The sequence below is a fragment of the Sitophilus oryzae genome, unplaced genomic scaffold (assembly GCF_002938485.1).
Source record: "Sitophilus oryzae breed Bouriz unplaced genomic scaffold, Soryzae_2.0 scaffold_1576_pilon_pilon, whole genome shotgun sequence".
Classification (NCBI taxonomy): domain Eukaryota; kingdom Metazoa; phylum Arthropoda; class Insecta; order Coleoptera; family Curculionidae; genus Sitophilus; species Sitophilus oryzae.
Genome location: NW_022146254.1, coordinates 8,276,478 through 8,295,334, shown reverse-complemented (window position 1 = coordinate 8,295,334; position 18,857 = coordinate 8,276,478). Strand labels below are relative to the sequence as shown.

Genomic DNA, 18,857 nt, shown 5'->3' with positions numbered 1-18,857 from the left:
ATTTGTCAAAACCGGAAAAAAAAACATAATAACTTTGCAACTTGATAATTGTTGTCTAGCTATAGTGTTATCTGTAGTTGCTATCCAAAATATAATTTTGTAATTACAAAATAATATATCATATCATTATTTTTTTTAAAGTAAATCAATATATTTTAGAAGCAAATACCATACAATAAAAAAAATAGCACAGAAATGGCTTGGAAATAAAGATCGCTCTCATTTTTTATGTAAAATTATATGGGAATGTAAAATTATACACCGTTTAACAGTCGGCAATTGTATTCATAATTTTCCGATATGAACATATTGGAAACCCTAGGTATAAGCCTTGTTAAGGGTATAAGTAACGAAATAAAATAATTACAAATTGAATAATCAAAATGATATATTTAAAACTAAAATTAATTACTATGTTTATAATGTAAATAGAAATACAATCTCAGTTATTGAGTGAATGTTTTAATTTACTTGAAAATAGCATAAATTTAAATGTAAATTATAATAAAATAGTATATAATAATAATATAATGCTATTATACTAATACGAATTAACTTAAATAATACAAACCATTATAGTTGATTGAAAGTGCCCCCAATTCAATCAACAATAATTCTATTTTTTTTCCTCTTTCAAGTCAATATTTAAATCAGCATTGTTGTCAAATTGGGATATGTTTTGAGATTTAATATTTATAGAAAAATCAATCATTATACAGGGTGAGCCTTAAATAAGTGCAAATATTTTTAGCGGTAGTATATCTCGACCCCAGAAACACGTGCATGCTTTTTAAGGTAGATTAAATTTACAAGAAGGAAACCAACGAGAAGATCTAATAGTTCTCAAAATTTAAGCAAAATCTCGGTTATTTTGGACTTTGGCTTTGAAGAAAATATGTTTCTTTTATCGAGATCTACCAGCTCTGAAAATATTTGCACTTGTTAAAGACTCACCCTTATATAGTTTTTAATCCAGTTCGTTAAGACGATGTATAGATATATACCTATATTATTTCCATTATGTAGTATATCATGATTAACAAATACCTTACATATTTATACAGGGTGTTTCAAAACAAATGCGAAAAACTTCAGGGGGTGATTCCTTGTTCAAAATAAAAGGTAGTTTGCTTCATAAACGTTGGGTCAAAAGTCAACCATTAGGGAAATATCGCGCTACAAAGATGGCGGAAAAATATTGTTTTTATTTTTTATCTTGAAAACGAAAAGAGATAGACTAATAAAATTTTATGGAAGCATTACTGTTATGAAAACACACTTTCTGGTAATGTTTTCACTTTTTTAAAAATGAGTGGAAGGGGTTGAAATAAACTACCCCTATCATTCTTGTTAACGAAATTTAAAGAAAAATCTTATAAAACACATGCAAAAAAAATAATTTAGATAGTTTAGTTTGTTTAGAAACTTTTTTATCTCTTGTATTTTTTTGATAAAACTCACCGATTTGAAATTAAAAAATAAAAAGTAAAGCATTACATGCCAGGACAAAAAACATTTTCTGGTAAAGAATCTAGTGGGCTGCTGTAATTTTTTTAGGAAAAAATCTAGTCGGCCGCTGTTACTTTTTAGGATGTTCCTAATATTATTTTATTTGACATTACTCTACTGCAATACGTTATTATCTAGATGATTATTATTATCGTTATTATCACTAGATTCTTAATCTAAAAATGTTTTTTGTCCTGACATGTAATGCTTTACATTTTATTTTTTAATTTCAAATCGGTGAGTTTTCTTAAAAAAACACAAGAGATAAAAAAGCTTCTAAACAAACTAAACTATCCAAATTAATTTTTTTGCATTTGTTTGATAAAATTTTTCTTTAAATTTCGTTAACAAGAATGATAGGGGCAGTTTATTTCAACCCCTTCCACTCATTTTAAAAAACTGAAAAAATTACAAGAAAGTGTGTCTTCATAACAGTAATGCTTCCATAAAATTTCATTCATGTCTATTTCTTTTCGTTTTCAAGATAAAAAATAAAAACATTATTTTTCCGCCATCTTTGTACCGCGATATCTCACTAATGGTTGACTTTTGACCCAACGTTTATAAAGCAAACTACCCTTTATTTTGAACAAGGAATCACCCCCTGAAGTTTTTCGCATTTGTTTTGAAACACCCTGTATATAACAACCTCGAATTCTTCAATAGAGAATATTCTTCACAATTCATATAGTGGATATTAATCATTAATATAAATCAAGGCATTATGATGATTAGAGACAATAAGTATCAAAATAGATTGTATTGTCATTTGAAAGACACAAATATTTTTGTCTGTTTGACTTTGTCAACAGACAAATATTTTTGTCTGTTTGTTTCCTGATGACTTTGAGTTTGACTTTGATTGATTCACTTGACTTTTCTGATTTGTGGTAACTATCCAATTAGTTCCACTTCCATCCTTCACAATGTTGGCATCCATGGATTAAATAGCCATGTCTACATGGAGGTAATCCATGTCGAGGTGGTTTTGGATAACATCTTGCTTGCCCTGACCCGCAACCACAATGTCCTGCATTATAAACTGGAACCTCCACACAGTATTGCAACCCTGGATTTCCTGCATTGCAAACTGGAACCTCCACACCGTATTGCAAACCTGGATTTTTATGATAGGGTTGCTGCGGTAAATCCGGATATATAGGCGGCGGAGGATTATACTGCGATATAGGTGGAGCTCCACTATGCTGAAAACTTGGTGGTGGTGGAGGTGGAACATTTGGCTGATGAAGGGTATATGGTGGAGGTGGACCAACAGGAGACGGTGGTATGACCCTATTTTTTTCTTTCTTGCTCTGTTTTATAGCATTGTGAACTGCTGTTCCCACTAATGTTCCGACGATACCTCCCACAACTGCTCCAGTTGCAATTTTATCCGCCGTGGATATATGATGACGTGGTGGATGATGCTTGTGATGCTTGGGAGAGCAACGACAGCCCGAAGAACAACAGTGGCTCATGATTTTCACAGGTAAACTGAAAAATATATAAATGCGTTACTGTAAATCATAAATCAGTCACAATGTAATCTAATAGGCTTGGGGCAAATCAGTTGATTTTAAAAATTCCGACCGCAGCGCTCTGCATATGGCAGAAATCAGAAGTTTTTGATCTGTATTTCACGCAGTTCCGATGTTGATTGTATTGAAATAATATTAAAATTGTGGCTTTGCCATAATATTTAGTTATTTTAGTTTTTAATAATGTTATGGAAACTATAAAACGATCAGGTACGAGGTTAATATTTAATACTAGATTAACCAGTGTGTGAGATGATCAAAATTTTAAAATTCAAAATTGTTCATGGTTAAGTATCAGCAAAAAAAGTCGTTTACCGCATATAGGGCTCTCTCCAGTAAGTATGATTTCAGAGCTTTGCGAAATGCGGGAAAGAATGAAAGTGACTTGATATTCAAAGGCAAATAATTGTACAGTATTGAGCCCTTAACTAGTTCTCAGCTCGGGGTTGGCAGATAAAGATCGTGCTCCGCATTCCTAAGTGGATAGTTGTGGGATGGCCTTTCCGGAATAGCAGATATGTGCTTGCGAATTAAGCAAACGGATTCAAAAATTAATAAGGAAGGAAAAGTCAGTATTTTGAAATTTTTAAAGAAATTCTGGCAGTGAGTTCTACTGTTCAGTCCCAATAAGTATCGAACTGCTCTCTTTTGAAGTTTGAAAATACGATCAAATTTTGTCGCGTAGCAAGTACCATAGAATGGAGGGGCATAACGAAGATGCGACTCAACAAGGGCATAATAGACCATTCTAAATGTTGATGAGTTAAGTTCCTTAGAAACTGGTCTTAGCGCAGAACAGGCAGCGCTTAGTTTCTTTGATAAAGTTTCGATGTGCAAGTCCCATTTTAACGAGTTGTCTACGCCCTTTGTGTTGTAACAATTTCAAAGAAATTTACCAAGACTACTATTAGACTGCAAGTCTAAGTTTTTGGCACTTGCCAAACTCATTCACATCACATACTTTATCTCTAGAATAACCATTTTTGTTTAAAATGTCTCTTTATTTGTGATTTTCTTCTGTTCTGTTACAGAAAAAAAAGAAACACAAGAGCATTAACCGATATTTCGGAATTAATATATTAATATAAACCAATAAATTTATCTTCACACTGAAAAAAACATATTACAGTAAATATTTCGTATGATATCAGAGCTGATGATATTTTGTTACTACATAGATCAAATTAAAAGATTATCTATTGATGCTTTTTATTTTGGTCTTAACTAAACTGCCCGGCACAAAATTCCGCCACTCTAAAATTTTGACTAAGTTTGATGTTTCATAACTTTTTAATTTGTAATCCGATTTTTGTGATTATGGTATTAGTTTGTTGATAAATTTATTGGTTTATTTTTTATTATTTTAATGGCTTATACAGGGTTGTTCACCACATACGACACGGAGTATTGTAGCTAAACGATGATATTTTTACAAATTGTAAGTTTTGGGTTCGATGAAGGACTATTAGAGGTACAATTTAAAAATATTTTTACAGAATACAGAGTGTCCCAAATAAGTAAAAAATATCAAAGTTGTATTTTTTTAAATGGAACACCCTGTATACTATTACATTTTTAGTTTCTACGATTAAAATAAAGGTAAATTTGATTAAGGTTTATTATACTTAAACCTTACCGTTTTTGAAATATTTTCAATTTTGTGAAATTGCAGTAAAAATTTTAAGGCTTCATTTCTCCAAGGGTATCAAAGTTTTTAATACTAAATATTTACTGAAGTTTATTTATTGATCAGTTATTGTGTTGCAATAATAAAAATAATATTACCTTATACAGAGTGTCTAAAAATTTATTTTAAATAATTATTAGCTTCAAACGGTAATAACTTGTTTAATTTAAATGGAACACCCTGTATATTTTACGAGAATCAGATGCACAATTTAATTGTCTATCAAATTATATTATACCATTTTTTACCTATCTCTTTAAGTTTCCGTAGAAAATGCATTTTCTTGTAATTTAGAACTTATTTATCAATATACCCATGGACTATTGACATTTTAGATTATTTTTAAAGATGTGCCAAATTTTTAAAGAGTACAGATACTAATATTGTCGATATAATTCGTTTATTTCATTAAAAAATAAAAAAAAACTGTTTAAATATTTGTTAAAGAGGATCAATTAATATGATTCCAGTATTCAAACTACATTAACTGACTGTTTGCGTTGATTAATAATAATTGCTCCAAATACTAAAAAACTGAATTTTGTATGGGCATTAGACAGTGTGATAAAAAGTAACACCTTAAAAATGATCTTTCATTTTATAATAAATGCTTATTTATAACAACAGAGACTTTAATTTGATAACTTATTATTATATTGATTTCTGACTCAAATCCACATTTATTTATAATAATTTATTAACGAACACAATTAAGTATGTAATTAATTAGTATATGGGCGGAAATAATGGTGTTATATTTAATTAATGGTATACTTTTTATAAAGATTTAAATAGTTTTCTTTTTGCATACAAATGGGCTAGTAATATTATCGTTTTGCTAAAAACGATAATATTACTGGTCTGTACATTTTGTACATTTGTTGCTTTAAAAACAATCTAAAATGTCAATATTCCATGGATATATTGATAAATGAGGTCTAAATTAAAAGAAAATGCATTTTCTACGAAAACTTGAAGGGATAGGTAAAAAATAATATAATACAATTTGATAGACAATTTAATTGTGCATCTGATTCTCCTAAAATATACAGGGCATTCCTTTTAAATTAAAGAAGTTATTGCCGTTTGAAGCTAATAATTATTTAAAATAAATTTTTAGACACTCTGTATAAGGTACTATTATTTTTATTATTGCAACACAATAACTGATCAATAAATAAACTTCATTAAATATTTAGTATTAAAAACTTTGATACCCTTGGAGAAATGAAGCCTTAAAATTTTTACTGCAATTTCACAAAATTGAAAATATTTCAAAAACGGTAAGGTTTAAGTATAATAAACCTTAATCAAATTTACCTTTATTTTAATCGTAGAAACTAAAAATGTAATAATATACAAGGTGTTCCATTTAAAAAAATACAACTTTGATATTTTTTATTTATTTGGGACACTCTGTATCTTGTAAAAATATTTTTAACTTGTAGCTCTAATAGTCCTCAACAAACTCCAAACTTACAATTTGTAAAAATATCATCGTTTAGCCACAATACTCCGTGTCGTATGTGGTGAACAACCCTGTATATTTCGGTTAGGTGAGTTTATACCGGGGTAAATCATAACTTTCTTTTTTGCAATAAATTCAAAACACCCTGTGGAAAAAATGTGGCGGGCATTTTGGATAAAAAACACTTTCCTGTAATCTTAGATGTATTACTAACATTTAATTTTTGAATTATTCTATTATGTATATTCTTTTATGTGCTACACATTTTTAAATAATGTACTGATATTTTTACAATTTTGAATTTGTTGAAAATGGCCACCGTTATATTGAGGATGACCTTCAAGAAGTTGTCGTTCCATTTGTTCCTTTCATTGAAAGTCAGTTTATACTGATGCCTGATAATTCCAGGCCCCACAGAACGCGAGGTAACGAGTTAGGAGTAGGAGTAGTTAACGAGTACCTGGATGAGGTTGGACTATGAAGATTGGAATGGCCTCCTTGTAGTCCCGACCTCAATCCAATAGAATATTTGTGCGATGAACTTAAAAGAGCTGTTCGTCGTTCTATTACACCACAAACTTTACAAGACCAATGGCTAGCATCAACGGAGATTCCTCCGTTAATGCTAGCCTTAGCTCTTGTAGAGGGTTTTCTTGGTCTATAGCTTGATATTCATAAAACTATAGAACAAAAAAGAATAACTACCGTTATTCATTCGATACGATGAAAAGCTGTTATTGCTGCGAGAGGTGGACTATTAATATTATTATAAAATTATTGTTTTTGTCAATAAAAGAATATCTGAAATCAATACTTTACTTAAAGATTACAGGAAAGTGTTTTTTATCCAAAATATCCGTCTCATTTTTTTCACAGTGTATCTTGAATTTATTGCAATCAAAACCTTTTGATTTACCCCGGTATAAACCAACTTAACCGAAGAATATAAGCCATTAAAATAATAAAAAATAATGCCAATAAATTTATCTTTACACTGATACCATAATCATAAAAATCGGATTACAAAATAAAAAATTATGAAACATCAAACTTAGTCAAATTTTTAGGGTGGCGGAATTGCAATAATGCAATGTACCGTCGCCGTCGTTACTTTACGCAGATAAATTAGAGTAATGTAATATAGTTTTGTTACCTTAGTTAAAATGCAATATGTCTACATCCATTCGACTTTGTTCCATACAAAATTGTACACGAGTACAATTATATGCAATTATTTTTGTGACTATGAGAAAAAATCATATATTGTCATATCAAATTGTTTTATCTTATCTCTACGGATATATTAAATTAAAAACAAGATAATTTAAGCAAACAAACTTTATTTTTAACAAGATTTATGTCACAATTTTTTTCTCTAAACTCTTCAATACCATTTTAAAACAAAAAGATTATAATTTTATCCATAAACTTAGATTATATTAATTAATTATTGTCTACCATCTCCAGGCACTACAATGGTGACAACCGTTAGTATAGTAAGTGTGACAGCATGGTGGAAACTCAACCGGAGGCGGAGGAGGATGTGGATGTAAGGCATGGTGGACAATTCCACTGACCACACCACTGACTATACCGGAGACAATACCTCCTGCTATACCACCAGGTGGTCCAGGAGGACCATGATGAGGTGGTCCCGGTGGACCAAAATTACCCGGTGGTGGACCGTGATGATGAGGACCTGGTGGTCCAAAATGTCCTGGTGGACCATGATGTCCTGGTGGACCATGGTGTCCTGGAGGTCCGTGAAAACTCATCTTTTTATTATCTCCTAAACATAAAAATAGACAAATTAGATTGTTAAGATTTAGTATTACAACATTAAGCTACATATTAAGTTACAGAAAGTTACCGAATATATTAATTTTTAAGAAATAAGTTTTGGCCTATTTCACGGTAACTCTTACAAATCTATTGATTCTTTAATCTCTGGAGTACATTATAGATCCACCTTTTTTTTACAAAGTCTAAAAATGTAGAACAAAGCATAAAACATCTGCCAGACTGACTACTTTTTCTTTCTCCTCAACCTACATTTATCCACTCTTGAATATAGGTTTCTACTGTCCTTTTCCATGTCCCCATATTTTGTGCTATATTTAACCACCGTTTACCTGCCACTTCCCTAATGTCATCCACTCGACGTCTTTATGGGCGCTCTACACTTCTTTTAGCTTGCCTTGGCATCAACACTGTTATTCTATGCGTCCATCTGTCTTTATGTAGGCTGGAAATATGTCCAGCCCATTTTCATTTCATCTTAGCCACTTCCTGAATTATATCGGTAACTCTTGTTTGTCTCTTGATATTTTACGAATTACAGATTTTGTATTGTAACATACATCGTTTTATAGCTCTTTGAGTTGTTAAGAGTTTATTTTGCAAATGATTTTGTTAGACTGGTCGATTCCAGCCCGTATGTTTGCACAGGCAAAATACAGGTGTTATATATTTTTTGCTCGGATGCAAAAACACAAAAAAAAAATACGGGAAGGGTGAAAACCCCACTCCTACATAAATTTCAGTAGAAATATTATCCAACATAGGCACCTCAAATCTCATTCAAATCGGAGTAAATAAATGTTCTTCTAATATTTTAAAAAATGTGTTTATTTTTTTAAAGTTTGATGTTCTCTAATGGACAAATGAAGGACTTTTGTATAGAGATAATAAATGATGTCCAATGAACTTATTTTAATCCCAAAAATAAGTACTAGTTCTATGTTCTCTGTATATTGGGACACCCTGTATATGTTAAGTATATTCGAAACTCAGTACTTTTGTTTTGTTGAAGTTTATGTTTATTAAGTCATTGAACATTTCTTCTAGTTCTATTTCGTTATTATCTCTTAGGACTAGATCTGGAAATCTGATTTGATGCCCTGTAATTATTAATTAATAACTGCACTATAAAAAAATAAAATATTTAAATATTATCACAAAGCTACGATTTCAATATTATTTTAATGCGATCAACATGAACTGCAACCGGGACTGCGTCAAATACAGAGCGAAAACTTTTGATTTCTGCCGTTCGAGCGCTGCGGTCGGAATTTTTTGAAATCAACTGAAATGCACCAAGCCTATTATATTAATTCACATTTGATCTAGGTGTTTAATAATAACATAAACAGTACTGTTTGGTATTGTTTAGACGGGACAAAATACTTGTAAAAGTAAAAATATACCTATAAGCTATTGCCCGTATCAATACTTATTTTTATCTAATTCAAGTTAATATACACAAATTAAAAATTCACTTGAAATAAAATATTTTCTTGAACCTTGGACTGAATTGTATTTTATTTTAAAATTTTATACGTCCTTTATACGACATATATGTATATTATTTAAGGTAAAATAATTTACAAACAATATTGTGATGAGTTGAATTAATCCTTTTATCAAATTGATTGTCTTTTAATTTTAATTCAAATTAGAATAATTCAAATCAGTTCGAAATTCAGGACAAGTGAGCTCTGACATCCGGACAAAATCCGGACTTCGTCGAAAATCAAATTATAAATTTATTTATGTAACCCTGTCTAATGAGAGAATACTTGACAATTACAGCTGTGCCTTTGTGAGCAGTATACTAAGATTTGTACTGCATTCGTTACATCAAGATTTGATTGACTTCAAGATTTTATTGTCTGTTTTAATAGAAAACTTAGAAAGGAAAACTTTGGGCATTACATTAGCTATATACTATATAATACTTTCGATTTGGCATTATTCAGTTTTACTTTTTATCAGTGGCGGCTCGTGGTTATTATTGTAGGGAGGTCATAAAAATATTGCGTCGATTTTTTTTTAAGACGCGACCAAATTTAATTGGTTTCTTACAAGATACTTGTATGTTTAGTTAAAGGAACATAAATGCAAATTATGTTTTGGTAAAACAATACAGGGGTATCGCAATGGGCCCAAGGCCTCCGAGTGAGGGATCAAATATGATCCCAAACCCCAGCAACCTAACCTAACCTAACCTACAAGATACTTGTATGTTTAGTTAAAGGAACATAAATGCAAATTATGTTAAAATGAAACATATCCTTACATTTTTAAACAGGTGGTCTAGTGCCATTTCACTAAAAATCCAGTCAATGTTCTTTACACAAATTTGCCACGGTAGGATTTAAAAGTGTTATAATCCCGTCCTCATTTTAATCAAATTTGTAATATTAGTTTAGGAATGTCCCATCTCTAATAAAAACCTTCATACCTTTGAGGTCATAAACGACCCTACAATATAATTCTAATTGATAACTTTAACTATTACTGTTGGGAATTTTGATCATAAATTTATATAGCTTTCGCAGACGTCTGTCTATCTGAACAATGTAAGTTTAGGGCAGTGTCGTCCACTGCTCTGAATATTAGATTAAGGATATAAAAATTGTACTGTACGCCTCTGGCATTTCTGTAGCTTAGATATTATTTAAGGAACTGCAAGACAGGTCCTCATATCTCTTTTGCTAAAACCCTGTTTCAGTCACATACTTCTTTTGCTCAACACTCTTTTGCTTTTGCTCTTCAACTCTCTTTTTACTCTTCAACACGTTATTATTTTTCACAGTTTCCCTCAGGATAACTATTGTAATTAGTTTATCATAATTAAAGTTAAGTTATATTAAAAAACAACAGTGTACATTAATTCCACACCCGAAAAGACCCTCAACAAGTTGGCCCTTCTGAAGAGGACTACAACAAAAATTGGCGCTGCGGACAGGATGGGATAGTACGGGACAAAAGGATTCTCAAGGAGGAAAAACAGGAAACTGGTCCAGGAGAATACCGTTGGTAAGTGGAATTTGTATATTTGTTTAGATTTTGTATCGAACGTTTTATATAACTTACTAGTATATTTTTTTTTAACTCCGTTAAAAAGTACTTTACAAAATTTTATTAATCATTTTTTTTAACTAAATTTATTAACAAAATTCATCATGAATACCAATTCGAATACTGATCCATTATCGTTAGATTTTATTTGTAAGTTGATTCCTTTCGGATTTAGCGGTGATAGAAACGAATTAGGACAATTTTTGGCAAATTGTAATAGTGCCAATGAGTTAGCCAGTCAAAATCAAAAATTGCCTCTATTATATTTTATATTATCAAGAATATCAGGTACAGCAAAAGAGCAACTAACAACACAAAGCTTTGAATCTTGGGAAATTTTACGACAAAAGTTAAAAGATTTATATAAAGAGCGAAAACATTATGTCCAATTAATAGAAGAACTAAATAACTGTAGACAGAATTCTAATGAATCCGTAGATGATTTCTTTCAACGTTTAGAAGTTTTATACCATCGTACGATTTCTTCTGCTCAGCAGAGTTATCGAAACGATGCCGAATTACCGGGTAAAACTCAAACAATACGCGAATTAACTTTAAACAGATTCATTTACCATTCTAAACCAGAAATTTCACAAATGTTAAGATATAAAGGATTTAATTGCATTAAGGAGGCTCATAATGCTGCCCTCTGTGAAGAAAGGATATTAAATATGTTAAAAACTAATAAAAGCAACCAATACTGTAAAATATGTCGTAACAATTCGCATTCTACAAATAATTGTTGTAAAAATTATCCGCAATCTAATGGAAATTACCGAGTTCATGTTAACAATTCTAATAAATCTAATAATCATAATTTTAATCATACATTTAATCAACCTTCTTCAAATAGTCAACATAATAATATTAAACAATGCAAATATTGTAAAAAGTACGGACATACAATAGATGAATGTAGGAAATTGCAATATAAAAATTCTTACAATGTATTTAACAAAAACAAAAATCCTAATGATATACAAAATAAAAATTTTAACAGGGTATCGAATCAGAATCAAATACCTAATGAAGTATCGAATATTAGATCCGTAACAAATAATCAACTATCTTTAAACTCCCATGCTCCTCTGGCGGAGAAGACCCCTCTGGAGGAATCGATCAAAATGTTACAGGTCTTCGAAAACTAAAAATTCTTAGTGACGATAACAACTCTATATTTTTAGAATTTAAGTCTGATTTTTCTAATAATAAAGATAAAATATTTCGATTTTTATTAGATACAGGTGCTAGTGTATCTTTAATCAAATTAGATAAGTTAAATCCTGAAATTACTAAATTTTTTCCTAGCGAGAAATTAACCTTACACGGTTAAGTACAGATTCTCCTGTATTAACGGCGGGTAGTACTATAATTCCATTTAATATTAGGAATCATACATTGAAAATAAAGTTCCATATTCTTAATCAGAAAACAAACGTCCCTTATGACGGTCTGATCGGATACGACTTTATTAAATCACAAAACGCCCAAATTGATTTAAAAAAGCAATTATTCTCTCTTGACTCGCTACCTTTTCCGCTACATCTAAAAATGAATATTAATCCTTATAATAATAATTATCTTATTTTAAAGCCCAGAACAGAAACTGTTATTGAAGTTAATGTATTAAATTCTGATTTAAACGAAGGAATATTACCTAATCTAGAACTCGAAAGGGGTATTTACTTATCAAAAGCTATTACTAAGGTCAATTCTAATAAAAAAGCTTTTGCTACAATTCTAAACACTAGAGTAACGGAATACGAATTAAAACCATTTTCAGTTTATTTAGAACCATTAAATAATAATGCTAAAACTCTTAATATCTTTACTAATTCAACAGATTTATTTAGCAGAAATAAATTATTAAATCAAAACCTTAGACTAGAACATTTAAATATTGAGGAAAAAGAACAGATTTTAAATTTATGTACGGAATATAATGATATTTTTCACCTACCTGGCAATAAATTAACTTGTACTCAAACTATGAAACACGAAATTAATTTAAGTAATCAAAAACCAATATCCGTTCAAACTTATAGATATTCGAAAAAACAAAATGTATCTGGACAACAAAATTTTCAGATTGTCCATAAACAAGGCAGAATAAACTCTAATGTAGATGCTCTATCACGAAATATCAACATTACTATAATATCTAAAGGCGACGATTATCAAAATTTTATTAAATATCATTATCAAACCTCAGAAATTACCCCGAAACTTGATATTAAAAACTCAAATTTATTCGATAATTTACCTGCTGCTATTTATTTTTCTTCAGATCTGGACGAAAATAATCCATTTTCGCAACACATTAAATATAATTTCCACAGCAATATTAATCAGATAATATCCCCTAATTTACATTCAATTTACAAATTAAAAAATCATAATAAATTATGCTATTTAATGATTACAAAACATTTTCATATTGATAAATTAAGCTATAAGGATGTATTTTATTCTCTACGTAACTTAAGAACTCAGTTAATAAAAGATGATATGAAAACAATAAATTTACCTGACATTTCACTTTATTGTACACATTTAAAAAAATCTATGTACTACAAAATAATTCATTCTTTATTTAAAGATACCAATATTAACGTACATGTCATTAATAGAGAAAAGTATAAACCTGAGACTAGGGAAGAGATTGAACAAATAGTAAAAGAAAATCACGATTCTAAATTAGCCGGACACTCTGGCTATACTAGAACTTATAAGAGAATTAAGGAAAATTATAAATGGAACAATATGAAGAAAGATATTAAAAAATATATTAAACGCTGTCCTTCGTGTCAAATAAATAAAACTAATTATAAACCAAATAAGGTCCCTATGGAAATTACATCCACCAGCCAAAAGGCCTTCGAAAGATTAGCGATTGATATAGTTGGTCCATTACCCATTACCGAGAATGGAAACAGATTTATTCTTACAATGCAAGACGACCTAACTAAATACTCGTACGCTGTTCCAGTTCAAAATCACGAAGCGCATACTATAGCGAATGAACTCACTAAATTCATTGTACTGTTCGGAATACCAACTAAAATCCTTTCTGACCAGGGAAGTGATTTCATGTCCAAATTAATTAAAGAACTTTTTAAATTATTTAAAATAGGGCATTTAACCAGTAGCCCATATCACCCTCAAACAAACGGTGCTCTTGAGCGATCGCATATTACGCTCAAGGAATATCTTAAACATTATATAAATAATAAACAAAATAATTGGGATGAACTTATACCATTTGCAATGTTTGCGTATAATACACATATTCATACTTCAACAAATTTTTCACCGTATGAATTATTATTCGGTAATAAAGCTTACCTTCCAACTACCTTAACTCAAGAACCAGAATTTAATTATTCATACGATGATTATGTAACTAGTCTCAAACAAAAACTTAATTTAACACAAACCCAAGCGAAAGAAAATATAATTAAATCAAAGCTTAAATCAAAAGAATATTACGATCAAAAAATTAAAACGACTATTTATAAACCTAATGACCTAATATATATATTAAATGAACAAATTTCTCCAAGGTTAAGCAAAAAATTATCCCCTAATTTTAAAGGCCCGTATAGAATAACAAAAGTACTTAATGAAAAAAATGTTCAAATTGAAATTGGGAAAAGACATATTATTTATCATACTAACATGATAAAACCCTTTGTTTCAGATTAAAATGTTCGCCTTATTTTTATACCTTATTGTACTTTTTCCATTACCCTCTAACACTTCTAATTATCATATAACTTATCTACCCGGACAAACGGGAATATATTACCATAAATTGGGAAATGCAAAGATATCCGGATCTGAAATCATTCTTTTCACACACCTAAATTTATCATATTATAATGATAAACTAAATTCGCTCTCTAATATAACATCAAAGATCTTTTAATTTATGTCATAGTAATGAAGATTCATGTTTCGATAATTTTTGATATAATAGTTTGAAAAGAGGAATTTTTAATGGCACTTCATACGCTTTTAATTGATGGTTTGTATACCTGATGCAAAATTTTATGATCAAGCCATAAAATAACTATTAACCGTTAATCATGAAACGCAACTTACTATGAAACAACAAATAAGAATTATTTCAAATACTATTCAAAATTTTAAAGCTAGTATTCACAGTTTTAATTTAAATTAACAATTTTTAAATATAAATACAAAATTCTTTAATCAATTCAGTAATCAAACTAGTAAGATATATTACGTAGCGATGTGGGATCTATCAAGTTGTACGAAGACCACCGAAGACGAATTCATATGCAAGATCTATATCCTCAAGTTATAAGAATTCAAGAACTTAACTTAACCCCATCAAATCTCGAGCCAGTGAAGATAACAAATTTAAAATTGGATGAACTGAACTTCGCTAATCACAAGCTTAAACAGTTGGACGATCTTTTAGACATAGAATTGAAGAAACCATTTATTGTGCAACATTCACACTGGTATACTGTTGGATTATCAGCAATTGGTTCAATTGTAACGATTATCTTATTGTATAATATTCTAAAATGATGTGGACTGTTCAACCTGCTAAGAAGATTACTATGCTGTACCAAGGAGCCCAAGACCCTCTCTGAAGGTTGCTGTATTAAACTATTTAATACAAATATTAATACTCCAAATCCAATAACTCAGGCCCAATTCGAACAAATATTGGAAGAAGAAGCTGGAAGAAGTGGACTCCCAAGTAATCGTTCAGCCGTGGAATTTTTAAACTTAAATGGTCGACGCTCGACTAGAACACCATCGGTTCATATGGACTAATTAAAGACTAAAATGTTCAGTGTATTTTTACTTTTTTTTATTTATTTTCAAACTTTTACTCTTAGAATAGTGTAGTTATTGTGTGTATTGTTTATTGTTTAATTTGACGATTTTTGTTCTCTTAATTTTTTTTTGTTATGAAAAAAATTTTTCTTAGGGGGGAGGTGTTATAATCCCGTCCTCATTTTAATCAAATTTGTAATATTAGTTTAGGAATGTCCCATCTCTAATAAAAACCTTCATACCTTTGAGGTCATAAACGACCCTACAATATAATTCTAATTGATAACTTTAACTATTACTGTTGGGAATTTTGATCATAAATTTATATAGCTTTCGCAGACGTCTGTCTATCTGAACAATGTAAGTTTAGGGCAGTGTCGTCCACTGCTCTGAATATTAGATTAAGGATATAAAAATTGTACTGTACGCCTCTGGCATTTCTGTAGCTTAGATATTATTTAAGGAACTGCAAGACAGGCCCTCATATCTCTTTTGCTAAAACCCTGTTTCAGTCACATACTTCTTTTGCTCAACACTCTTTTGCTTTTGCTCTTCAACTCTCTTTTTACTCTTCAACACGTTATTATTTTTCACAGTTTTCCTCAGGGTAACTATTGTAATTAGTTTATCATAATTAAAGTTAAGTTATATTAAAAAACAACAGTGTACATTAATTCCACACCCGAAAAGACCCTCAACAAGTTGGCCCTTCTGAAGAGGACTACAACAAAAGACACTTAAATAATAATGTCACAAACATAAAAATACATATATACACATACACATTTCTAAAAGCTTTATTTCACATTTTTTTTATATAATTTTAAGTCAATTCTTTCTCTAAACGTTTTTAGAAATTTAAGCAATTGTTTTCTTTTAACCGCACGATTTTACAAACTAAACACCATATGTTGTCTATTTGAAAATATCTATTCCAGAATCAAGTCAACAAGAGTTCATCATTTATCCAGAACTAGAAAATTATGAATTATTACCTACACAAATTTCGCGCTGCATCTCAAACCCTCGCACGTTATGCCACGATCCACGATGGTTTTTGCAGTTCACAACACAGTTTTTTAGTTTTTAATGCCACTTTTTCACGATTATCACGGGTTTAAGTAAGTAAAATTTAAATTAAATTCACAAGATAGCAATAATTACTGTGAGAATTGACGCTTTGAACACTTTTCGGTATTTTTTCAATGAGGGCGGTTTAAATTTTAAACATAGATAAATGAAACAAGTTTAGAGTGGAAAGTGCCCATTGCCCTCCAATGTAAACACTCTTTGGCGCTATTCTTACAACGGTCGCAGTCCAAAGCTTTTGATAATTTCGGATCGGTTCGGCTTTTTCCGGTATATATATCTATGGTGGTTTTTATGGTTAGATTCCCTGGACATTTTTTAAAATTTCGACCGGACACTATAAAAGCCCAAACATATCCGGTAAATCCAAACGTATGAAAACCCTATCAATTCACAAGAAAAACTTTATATTAAATTCTGGATACATGCTAATTCACTGTTACCACCAACAGCAGATGACTAAAACTATTTATTCTTTAATCATCTATTGATCATGCTAACATGGTTAACTAAAGATGGGTCCAAAGTTTAAAATAAAGGGTTAATGCTCTACATAATATGTTTCTTTTGTGTTAGCATTGACAAATATTGTGATTAAGTTTCAAATAAAGCTTTTAGCGTTTGGTATTCAATTATTGTTATAGTCGTTCATACAAATAAATTTAAAACCTTACACTTATTAAACTCACCACAAAAATTCCTGTAATCACAAGTTGTTTTCTACGCTTTTCTCACTTATTTTTCTGATATGGTCCTTGTTACGTCAATAGAATTAATACTTAAACGTTTGAAATTACGAGTATACTAAAGTTTATTACATAGATTAGCATTTTGCGATAATAATAAACGAAAAAAATAATTGTCATATTATATGCTTAATCACATTGTTATCATTATTTTTAAAGTGATGAATCAATATTTTTACCAGATGTTACTGATTAGATATACAATACAAAAAATATAAGTAGATATTAGACATCTGAATGGTTATTAAGAAATGTGTTTTATTTTGCATCAATTTCTATATTTAAAAGTTCACAGAATACTGTAGGTACTGTAAAATTCTGAAAAGTTTGAAAGATCAACAGCAGAGAAATTTACACTAAACTCTAGCAAACTAGTACAATATTCTCCAGATAAATGTTAGCTGCTTAAATAATTTCAAGTTTTTTGATCTTAATAGTAATTCTAGAAAATTAGAATTTGTATATTAACAACTCAAGAATAAAATGTGTTATATTTTATTTTTCAAATTCAAAAGATCTTTTAAGGTATCAACAACCTGACATGTCACTAGCATTAACATAAGAAATCCGTCCAATGTTATAACAAAAAATAAAAATATATATTTTTGAATTATTATTATTATATTTTCACTTTGAAAAAATCTACTTTTAAACATTATTCTAAGTTAAAGCCACAAATCAAGAGCTTTATATCCTTTATTTCAGTCTCGTCAAAATATTTACAATAATTGTATATACCTACTACAATTAAAATACTCTAATAGCTAAGCTAACATAAACAACAAAATTTAGAAACTTACCTTAAAATTTAAATAAACCTGGATATCACAGATGTATGTTCCGGAATTTAGAATATTAAACAAAATTCAGCAATTCTGACTAATAAATAATTACATATTATAAATATATTATTCTTTGAGTAGTCAGTAGGAATAGTTCACGTTTTTTGGACCCTGAAATGTCTCAAACAATTGATAATTTTTGTTTAATTATAATTTTATTCATAATTTATTAATGTTATTTTTCAATATCGTTACCCAAATGTCTATTGCTTTTTTAGGGTTCCGTACCCAAAGGGTAAAAATATGACGTGTTTTAGCTTACTAGACTTTAGTAAAGCATTTGATACTCTAGACCATTCA

At 29.8% G+C, this 18,857-nt stretch overlaps 2 protein-coding genes across 4 annotated transcripts; both read right to left on the bottom strand.

Annotated features, from left to right (window-relative positions):
- Positions 1 to 2,393: 2,393 nt before the first annotated feature.
- On the bottom strand, positions 2,394 to 17,812 carry LOC115879148 (pollen-specific leucine-rich repeat extensin-like protein 4). 3 transcript variants are annotated; one of them, XM_030895821.1, is made up of 3 exons: positions 7,356 to 7,467; positions 2,607 to 3,003; positions 2,394 to 2,558 (listed from the first exon to the last, which is right to left on the bottom strand). In XM_030895821.1, the coding sequence occupies exons 2-3, from the start codon at positions 2,985 to 2,987 to the stop codon at positions 2,412 to 2,414; spliced, it is 528 nt and encodes a 175-aa protein (XP_030751681.1). In that variant the 5' UTR covers positions 2,988 to 3,003; positions 7,356 to 7,467; the 3' UTR covers positions 2,394 to 2,411. The 3 variants fall into 3 exon arrangements, with proteins under 3 accessions (XP_030751681.1, XP_030751680.1, XP_030751679.1); XM_030895820.1 differs by lacking the exon at positions 7,356 to 7,467 and adding an exon at positions 17,659 to 17,812 and having other exon boundaries at positions 2,394 to 3,003; XM_030895819.1 differs by having other exon boundaries at positions 2,394 to 3,003.
- LOC115879070 (vasodilator-stimulated phosphoprotein-like) lies at positions 6,581 to 7,977 on the bottom strand. The gene is made up of 2 exons (XM_030895714.1): positions 7,661 to 7,977; positions 6,581 to 6,866 (listed from the first exon to the last, which is right to left on the bottom strand). Exons 1-2 carry the CDS (start codon positions 7,975 to 7,977, stop codon positions 6,581 to 6,583), a joined length of 603 nt encoding a protein of 200 aa, XP_030751574.1.
- Positions 17,813 to 18,857: the final 1,045 nt, after the last annotated feature.